At 38.2% G+C, this 9885-nt stretch overlaps 1 protein-coding gene across 2 annotated transcripts; it reads left to right on the forward strand.

Annotated features, from left to right (window-relative positions):
* The first annotated feature begins 236 nt into the window (after positions 1-236).
* Positions 237-9486, forward strand: LOC114311192 (uncharacterized protein At5g49945). Of its 2 annotated transcripts, none has more exons than XM_028257273.2 (3): positions 237-1690; positions 4690-4893; positions 4985-5524. In XM_028257273.2, exons 1-3 carry the CDS (start codon positions 641-643, stop codon positions 5213-5215), a joined length of 1485 nt encoding a protein of 494 aa, XP_028113074.2. In that variant the 5' UTR covers positions 237-640; the 3' UTR covers positions 5216-5524. The 2 variants fall into 2 exon arrangements, with proteins under 2 accessions (XP_028113074.2, XP_082770603.1); XM_082914477.1 differs by lacking the exons at positions 4690-4893; positions 4985-5524 and adding exons at positions 8760-8963; positions 9055-9486 and having other exon boundaries at positions 535-1690.
* The last annotated feature ends 399 nt before the right edge of the window (positions 9487-9885 follow it).

The following is a 9885-nucleotide window of genomic DNA, read 5'->3' on the forward strand; positions in this document are numbered from 1 at the left end:
ATGTATTATAAATAAATAAATAAATAATTTAATAGTGTGCTGGGTTGGATTAAAAATATAAATCTCAAACCTAGCCTATTAATATTTTGGAATGAAAATGTTGGCATACCAATTTTATGGATTAAAGCAACCTTCTCAAACCTTAGAGAATGGACTAGGACGAGTCAACGGATCGATATCTACTCATACGACCACTTTTAGAGTTGATAAGTAACCCTAACCATCCCATCTAATTTATTTTTAAACAATATTTTCTAACCAATAATATTAGAGACTTATTTTTGTATTCATAAATATATTCACAATGATATGATAAGAGTAGTGAGTCTTACATCAAGTGTGTAATTGAATAAAAAAAAAAATAACAGTTATCCGATTACATCATTTTGACTTGGAATTGTGAAAAATTTATGAATGTATCAAATATTTTCCTTTTCAAAAATATGTATCACATATTTTTTTTACATCAAAAATAAATATAAAAATATTTGACATTATTATAAACAAAACAAAAAAACTAATACCAAACATTATCAAAGTTAAATTTTAATTTTCAATTTTATTACAAACTCTCTCTATTTCTCTATATATTTTTCCAATTAAATTAACAGAACAGAGACTGAGATCCACTGCAACAATCATGGCAGCGAACAGACACTCCTCTCTCTCCTTCTCTTCTTCTCTCTGCTCCGTCTTCTTCCTCCCCAGAGGCGACTCCCTCATCTACCTCGTCGCTCTCCTCTCCATCTTCTCTCTCCTCGTCCACCACCTCTCTCTCGCCGACTCTCACTTCGAAGGCTTCGACCTTGACGACTCCGACGAAACCCTAGAAGACGACTCTCTCCAACTCCCCCATCTCCCTCGCCGCTCTCCTCCTCCCACTCTCTCTCACTCCGACCCCGAACCTGACCCCGACTCCCATCCAATCCCGATCCAATCTTCCCTTGATTCCGATCTACCTCCCAAACCCTCCAAAACCTCGTTCGAGTACTGGGACGAAGACGAATTCGAAGGCCTCCCCGTCGAACAAACCCTAGAAACACCAAAATCTACCGAAAATGTCACTCCCGTTGGTTCCGATTCGGATTCGGAATCGAAATTGGATCAGAAGCCTGTTAAAGCTAAACAATCGTTTGTGGTTGAGATTGTGTGTGGTTCGTTTTTGATTATGTTTGGAATCAATTTTTTTACCGGGAAGAGAGAGAACGAGAACATTGCGTTGGCTTGGGTCACGAAATTCGCAGTCAAAGACTCGATTTTTGAGAAGAATTTTAGTTTGTTGGGTGTTGGTGATAGTAAGGATGAGGATTCGCCTTTGTTGTTGAAGGAAGGACAGAACGTGTTCAAGTTTTATGCGAGTGGGAGGCGATTTTGTCAGGGGTTGTTGGCGACGATGGAGCTTCAGAGCCGGCACGATTTGATATCGAGATTGTTCAATATGGTTGTGCCGTGTAAGGATGAGATTACATTTGAGGTTTTCATGAACGATGATGCAATGGATCAGGTGGTTTTTGCATTGGCGAAGAAGAAGGCGGCGAAAACTATGCAGAAGGAGGTGAGGGATCTTCAGAGGTTTGCGAGTTTAGTATCTCCGCCGAGTAATAGGAAGTGGGTTGTGGATGATTTGGCTGTTATTTCAGAGTCAAAGGAGGTGGCTGGAGATTTGATCACGGAGGTTGTGCTTGAGCAGGTAGATATTCAAACAGTACTGGAAACAAGTTCTCATTTTTTTCTTTTCTTTTCTTTTCTTTTTTTAACCCCGCAAGTTTATGTTTTGTGCCATTCCTTTTACTTCCTCCAAGAATCTGTAATGTAATTTAGAAACTGATCATATTTTAGGGATAAGATGACTGTTACATGATTGATTGCTAACTTGGCGAAGAGTCAAGTGACCCGAGTTTTATAGAACAAGGTCTCTGTTGAGCAATCGATTTCATGTTGCAAATAAGTGAGGGGGTATTTTACATACTCACCCATCAAAAGAAAAGTCAGACCAAACAAGGGAAAGATTTTTTTCCAATCGAGTCGACTGATTTGATTTGGGGTCCATGTGATTCTTGATTAACTAACAAAGAGATTCTTTCGGACTTGTTTAGATCTTGTAGTCCCCAACATACTTGTTATGGTTTATGATTATGGTCTAAACAAATCTCAGGTCTAAATCCAAATCCAACAGTTGCGTGTGTGAACTCTTTGTTTCTTTTACCTAAATTAGATCTGAGAGGAGTTCAATTTCTTGTGACAAAGGGATTATGGAAATCTTTTTTCGCTTGCCTTGTTACCTGAATTTTGGTGTCCTATGTATGGAGTCTTTTGTGAATATAGTTCATGACTACTCAATGAAGTGTAGGCCATGGCGATTTGACTGTGAAGGAGCTGTGAACAGGGTCATTGGTGAAGGAGAAGATAAAGATTAATTAATCATGAGATGCATGTTGAATCACAATACAATTTTGAATGAGTTTGTGATCCGTATCTTTTTCCGTACGATATGGTACAAATTGTAAACCCAATTATAAAATATACTATGACTTGTTTAGTTACATTTTTTAGATAATGGGGCTGTTACACAAATACTGTGAAGCTTGTGAAAGATTCTGAAGTGTAAATAAGATTGTTGCAATATCAATTTGGGAAGACCGTTTCCAATTATGGGCTTGTGAAACTCGTATTTAAAGCGCTTTCATTGGCATGCTATTTTAGCATTTGTTAGCTTTTACTCATTAGATCTATTTCTAGTTCAGCATATGTGAAGTTGACAAAGAGATGAGAAGCGAGAGGATAGACTTCAGCGGAGACCTGACCTACTAGAGACCGCGGAAAACCCAATTCTGATATCATGTTAAAGCATCCAACTAAAAACCAATTGGCAATGAGTAGAGTATCCACTGGAGTATATGGACCAAACCTGCGTGGCTTATGAGGGCGAGGTGACAAGTCCAACAGTTTCAAAACTCCAACATGCCATTTTCTTATTTTTAATGGGGAATCAATTTACGAAAGCTTCATGAACATATATATAAGCTAATTTACAAATAGTATGAACTTTTGAAGCCACCCAAGCCACCCAAGCTTGGTCCATATACTCTAGAGGCTACTCCACTCATTTCCAATTAGTTTTGAGTTGGATGCTTTAACAGAAACCATCCTCTGCAAATGGACGAAGAGGTTTGGCATGCAGCATTTCATGAGAGAGAAATAAGGCTTGGTTTGATTTTTATCTATGGTTTGATTTGGGAGGACTCCTTGTGAATAGACACAAATTTTGTTGACTGGGGAGAGGACAGAGAGGTAATACCATAAGCTATCAGAGGATCTTTGTCTGAAAGGTCCTCCTAGGAGGTATAATCAGTTATCCATTCTTAGTCAGAGAATAGGAATGAGTTGTATCTCTGTGTTCTTTTGGTGATTAGTTGGACTACAGCATGACCTCCAAAGTGGGCTTTATCGATAGGAGTTTGATTAGATTATAGAGCTGTTCACATCAAGTGGAATGTGTGAATAGGACACAAACCACATTTTTAGATTTTTTACCTTGTAAACAAAAGTTATTGTGGAAAGAGGAAAAGATGTATAAACAATTTAGTCTTGTACAAGGAAAGGAAAGAAGAAAAAACAGACACATGGATTCAATACACTTCCACGAACAATCAAGTTATTTGAACTTTTCTAATTATGAGATTCGGAAATTTCAGTTCCTATTTCCTTGGAAACATGAACTTAAGAATATTTAGTTAATGATATGTTTCAATTGTTGTTGTTTTTTCTTTTTAACGGTCAGAGAAGGTTATACAAAGTGAAGGATTGGGCTTTATCAAAGTATGATTTTGGGGGTTTGAAAGAATGAATGATGAGTGTAACCGAATGAATGATGAGTACTGGTTACACTTACTGAGAAAAAGATAATACCTGAAATTGGTTGTATTTGTGACTCACCTAAGTACCTAATATCTAATTCAGCAATGGTCAATTGAGATGGTTGAACCAGGGCATTTGGCTTGATGGTTGTGTAACACCCTTTGTGGTGTAAGTTTGTGGGTTCGAGTCCTATGAAGAGGAGTTTGATACCTTTTGTGGTGGTTTGTTTCTACCCATTATGAGGTTTTTATGTAGCTAGTAGGGGTTGTTGGGCGGGGCTTTAGTGGTCTTGGTTATTAAGTAAGCCTTGTTGACTTTCTAGCTATTGTGGACTAGTGATTTGTTTGATGCTGTAATATTTCTCGTAATTGTAATTACTTTCCCATTGGTAGCAGGCAAGTGTTTCCTTGTTACTCCATGCCAACCCATTGGAAGAGAAGTTAACTGCATGGTTCATTCAGCCTCTAACAAGCTTGGGAGCTTGTAAATACATCCTCAACATGTCTATTTACACCCACATGTACATTTTGATAAGGTACAAGGTTTATAATGCATGAAGTGGGTGTAGTAAGAAATTAAGTAGCTGTATTTAGAAGCTCCCAACAAGCTCATTTTTGGGCTCGGTTATTTCTCATTGGTTGTTTGCTCAAAATTTATCTTTCTGTGGGCTCGGTTTTGTGCCCTTAATATTGGTTGTTTGCCTAAAATGTATTTTGTATTGTGTATCTGATTTTACTGATGTTTTGGAAATTTATTTCTTTGAACAGCCACATAACCAAGCTCCTCAGCAATACTCTTTGCATAATATGGTTTACATTTGTTTATCTGCAGGTCTTTGGTGACAAAGCTTTTGAGAAATACGGGAAGGGTTTCATCTCAATGCATTTTTCTGATCAATACGTGGGTGCACACAAGAAGAAGCTGGTTTTCAAGTTCGCTCTCCCTGATGCAAATCACATGGCTGACATGACTCGATTGGTCGCTCTTGTTCCCCACTACATTGATTTAATAGGCCGTCACAAGCTCAGTTCACAGGTGGGTCAGAAGATAATTATATTTTTTTTCAATAGAACTTAGGCATCATCAATTTGTCCTGACATTTTAAATCGGTATCTGTTCAATACAGGCTCGCAGCAAGACAGAAGCAGCCCGACAGAAGGCTGCCCAAGAGGCATACAAAGAATATCAAAACGCTAGACAAGAAGCATTGCAGAAAAAGAAGGCAGACCAGAGAAAGTTGATGGAGGAGGCCGAGGCAAAGCTCAGTGCAGAGGCACTTCGCAAGAAAGAAGCTAAAGAACGTGCTCGCCAAATGAAGAAATCAATGCCAAAAGTGAAGATGACCCGTGGTCACTAGAACTGTAGTGTTCTGTTTTGCTCCTTTTATAAGTCGGTTCTTAGTCATATCATCATTTTCTTAAATTTCCAGTTGGGTTAATTGGTTCCCCTTTCTTTCACGGCTGTGTACCTTTCTTTGTTGTTTGCATTTAGTTAGTGTTCAACATTACACCACATTGTTGTGGTTTTTTAATGATAGTCCAATTCAATGCTGATGAAACTTACTTGTTTGTATTGGTCTGGGAGCATGGTGTCAGTGTCAGTGTCAGTGTGCAGAGTTGGTCCTCCCAATATACTGAATAAATTACTCAGAAGTTGAGTTCATTCAGAGGTAGCCAATTCAATTTGAATTCTGTAGTAGTTGCTAACTCCTTCAATAACATCAACTTTGGGAATGGTCTACCAAAATTCTTACGAAAGTTGTAGCTGTCTGCTCTGGGCCTGGGATCGAAATATTATTCAAATAGTTATTCAGTGCCAGCTCTGGGTCTGGGATGGGAGTTATGCAATGCCAAACCAACGTGAAAAAAGAAACACATTTTTGTCCTCGATTTTTGTGACTCACAGGACCCACTTGTGTCTCGCAGAACTTGAGAGTTGTTAGGATGTGTTTGTGGAATTGCAGCAAGCGACATTGAATAAATTTTGTTTGGATTGGTTTGGTTGGCAGTATGCACACATACTGCACCAGCAATAATTTCTTGAATGAAATGGGAATCATATTCAATACAGTAACCATGAGTTGAAATCAACTGCACAGTGGGCATGTCCTGGAAAATTGAATGTCGTATCCATGTAGGGTTCCTGAGAACCAAAAAAATCACTACAAAATATTGTCCGAGAATCGTCCACATGTAACCGCTATCAAAACAAAAAGATGAAAAGATCATTTTAGAAGATTAACAAAACCAGCTTACAAGAAGAATATCTGTTCTTTTAACATGTTTTCCATCTGATATTGTATATCCATATTACACTTATCATCGAAAACGTACAAGTGAACACACCCTTTGTTTCTTTTACCTAAATTAGATCTGAGAGGAGTTCAATTTCTTGTGACAAAGTGATTATGGAAATCTTTTTTCGCTTGCCTTGTTACCTGGATTTTGGTGTCCTATGTATGGAGTCTTTTGAGAATATGGTTCATGACTTGTCAATGTCAATGAAGTGTCGGCCACGGCAATTTGACTGTGAAGGAGCTGTGAACAGGGTCATTGGTGAAGGAGAAGATAAAGATTAATTAATCACGAGATGCATGTTGAATCGCAATACAATTTTGAATGAGTTTGTGATATGTATCTTTTTCCGTACGATATGATACAAATTGGAAACCCAATTATAGAATGTACACTTGAATACTATGACTTGTTTAGTCACATTTTTTAGATAATGGGGCTGTTACACAAATACTGTGAAGCTTGTGAAAGATTCTGAAGTGTAAATAAGATTGTTGCAATATCAATTTGGGAAGACCTTTTCCAATTCTGGGCTTGTGAAACTCGTATTTAAAGCGCTTTCATTGGCATGCTATTTTAGTATTCGTTAGCTTTTACTCATTAGATCTATTTCTAGTTCAGCATATGTGAAGTTGACAAAGAGATGAGAAGCGAGAGAATAGACTTGGGCAGAGACTTGACATACTAGAGACCACGGAAAACCCAATTCTAATACCATGTTAAAGCATACAACCAAAAACCAATTGGCAATGAGTAGAGTATCCACTAGAGTATATGGACCAAACCTGTGGCTTATGAGGGCGAGGTCTGACAAATCCAACAGTTTCAAAACTCCAACATGCCATTTTCTTGTTTTTGATGGGGAATCAATTTATGAAAGCTTCATGAACATATATACAAGCTAATTTACAAATAGTATGAACTTTTGAAACCACCCAAGCCACCCAAGCTTGGTCCATATACTCTAGAGGCTACTCCACTCATTTCCAATTAGTTTTGAGTGGGATGCTTTAACAGAAACCATCCTCTGCAAATGGACGAAGAGGTTTGGCATGCAGCATTTCATGAGAGAGAAATAAGGCTTGGTTTGATTTTTATCTATAGTTTGGTTCGGGAGGACTCCTTGGGGAGAGGACCGAGAGGTAACACCATAAGCTAACGGAGGATCTTTGTCTGAAAGGTCCTCGTCGGAGGTATAATCAGTTATCCATTCTTAGTCAGAGAATAGGAATGAGTTGTATCTATGAGTTCTTTTGGTGATTAGCTGGACTACAGCATGTCCTCCAAAGTGGGCTTTATCGATAGGAGTTTGATTAGATTGTAGAGCTGTTCACATCAAGTGGAATGTTTAAATAGGACACAAACCACATTTCTAGATTTTTTTTCCTTGTAAACAAAAGTTATTGTGGACAGAGGAAACGAGGTATAAACAATTTAGTCTCGTACAAGGAAAGGAAAGAAGCAAAAACAGACACACTGATTCAATACACTTCCTAGAACAATCAAGTTATTTGAACTTTCTAATTATGAGATTCAGGAATTTCAGTTCCTATTTCCTTGGAAACAAAAACTTAAGAATATTTAGGTAATGATACATTTCAATTGTTGTTATTTTTTCTTTTTAATGGTCAGAGAAGATTATACAAATTGAAGGATTGGGCTTTATCAAAGTATGATTTGGGGGGTTTGAAAGAATGAATGATGACTACTGGTTACACTTACTAAGAAAAAGATTATATCTGAAATTGGTTGTATTTGTGACTCACCTAAGTACCTAACAGCTAATTCAGCAAGGGTCAATTGAGATGGTTGAACCAGGGCATTTGGCTTGATGGTTGTGTAACACCCTTTGTGGTGTGAACTTGTGGGTTCAAGTCCTATGAAGAGGAATTTGATACCTTTTGTGGTGGTTTGTTTCTACCCATTATGAGGTTTGTATGTAGCTAATAGTGGTTGGGCTTGGCTTTAGTGGTCTTGGTTGTTAAGTAAGCCTTGTTGACTTTCTAGCTATTGTGGGCTAGTGGTTTGTTTGATGATGTAATATTTCTCATAATTGTAATTACTCTCTTATCGATTGACAACAAAAAAAAGAAAAAAATTGAGATGGTTGAGACAATCATGGCAAAGACACAGATTTGCAGCATCTCTCGTTGGCAGCAGGCAAGTGTTTCTTTGTTACTCCATGCCAACCCATTGGAAGAGAAGTTAACTGCATGGTTGATTCAGCCTCTAACAAGCTTGGGAGCTTGTAAATACATCCTCAAAATGTCTATTTGCACCCACATGTACATTTCGATAAGGTACAAGGTTTATAATGCATGAAGTGGGTGTAGTAAGAAATTAAGTAGCTGCATTTAGAATCTCCCAACAAGCTCATTTTTGGGCTTGGTTATTTCTCATTGGTTGTTTGCCCAAAATTTATTTCTTTCTGTGGGCTTGGTTATTTCTCATTTGTGCACTTACTATTGGTTGTTTGCGTAAAATGTATTTTGTGTTGTGTGTCTGATTTTACTGATGTTTTGGAAATTTATTTCTTTGAACAGCCACATAACCTAGCTCCTCAGCAATACTCCTTGCATAATATGGTTTACATTTGTTTATCTGCAGGTCTTTGGTGACAAAGCTTTTGAGAAATATGGGAAGGGTTTCATCTCAATGCATTTTTCTGATCAATACGTGGGTGCACACAAGAAGAAGCTGGTGTTCAAGTTCGCTCTCCCTGATGCAAATCACATGGCTGACATGACTCGATTGGTCGCTCTTGTTCCCCACTACATTGATTTAATAGGCCGTTACAAGCTCAGTTCACAGGTGGGTCAGAAGATAATTATATTTTTTCCCAATAGAACTTGGGCATCATCAATTTGTCCTGACATTTTAAAATGTGATCTGTTCAATACAGGCTCGCAGCAAGACAGAAGCAGCCCGACAGAAGGCTGCCCAAGAGGCATACAAAGAATAACAAAACACTAGACAAGAAGCATTGCAAAAAAAGAAGGGAGACCAGAGAAAGTTGATGGAGGAGGCCGAGGCAAAGCTCAGTGCAGAGGCACTTCGCAAGAAAGAAGCTAAAGAGCGTGCTCGCCAAATGAAGAAATCAATGCCAAAAGTGAAGATGACCCGTGGTCACTAGAACTGTAGTGTTCTGTTTTGCTCCTTTTATAAGTCGGTTCTTAGTCATATCGTCATTTTCTTAAATTTGCAGTTGGGTTAATTGGCTCCCCTTTCTTTCACGGCTGTGTGCCTTTGTTTGTTGTTCGCAGTAGTTAGTGTTCAACATTACACCACATTGTTGTGGTTTTTTAATGATAGTCCAATTCAATGCTGATTGAACTTACTTTTGTTGGTCTGCGAGCATCGTGTTAGTGTCAGTGTGTAGAGTTGGTGCTCCCAACATACCGAATAAATTACTCAGAAGTTGAGTTCATTCAGAGGTAGCCAATTCAGGTTGAATTTTTTAGTAGTTGCAAACTCATGCAATAACATCAACATTTGGGAATGGTCAACCAAAATTCTTACGAATGTTGTCGTAACTGTCTGCTCTGGGTCTGGGATTGAAATATTATTCAAATAGTTATTCAGTGCCGGCTCTGAGTCTGAGAGTTATTCAATGCCAAACGAACGTGATAAAAAGAAACACATTTTTGTCCTCGATTTTTGCGACTCACATAGGACCACTTGTGTCTCGCAGAACTCAGCAAGTGACATTGAATAACTTTTGATGGGATTGGTT

Source organism: Camellia sinensis, chromosome 2, assembly GCF_055761805.1.
Source record: "Camellia sinensis isolate YWXY chromosome 2, ASM5576180v1, whole genome shotgun sequence".
Lineage (NCBI taxonomy): Eukaryota > Viridiplantae > Streptophyta > Magnoliopsida > Ericales > Theaceae > Camellia > Camellia sinensis.

Bases quoted from the DNA above. Each gene is read 5' to 3' on its own strand.
- LOC114311192 (XM_028257273.2), top strand. From the start codon at position 641: ATGGCAGCGAACAGACACTCCTCTCTCTCCTTCTCTTCTTCTCTCTGC. The intron at 1,691-4,689 runs GTAGATATTCAA...GTTTATCTGCAG, and splicing joins CGGAGGTTGTGCTTGAGCAG to GTCTTTGGTGACAAAGCTTT. The intron at 4,894-4,984 runs GTGGGTCAGAAG...TGTTCAATACAG, and splicing joins GTCACAAGCTCAGTTCACAG to GCTCGCAGCAAGACAGAAGC.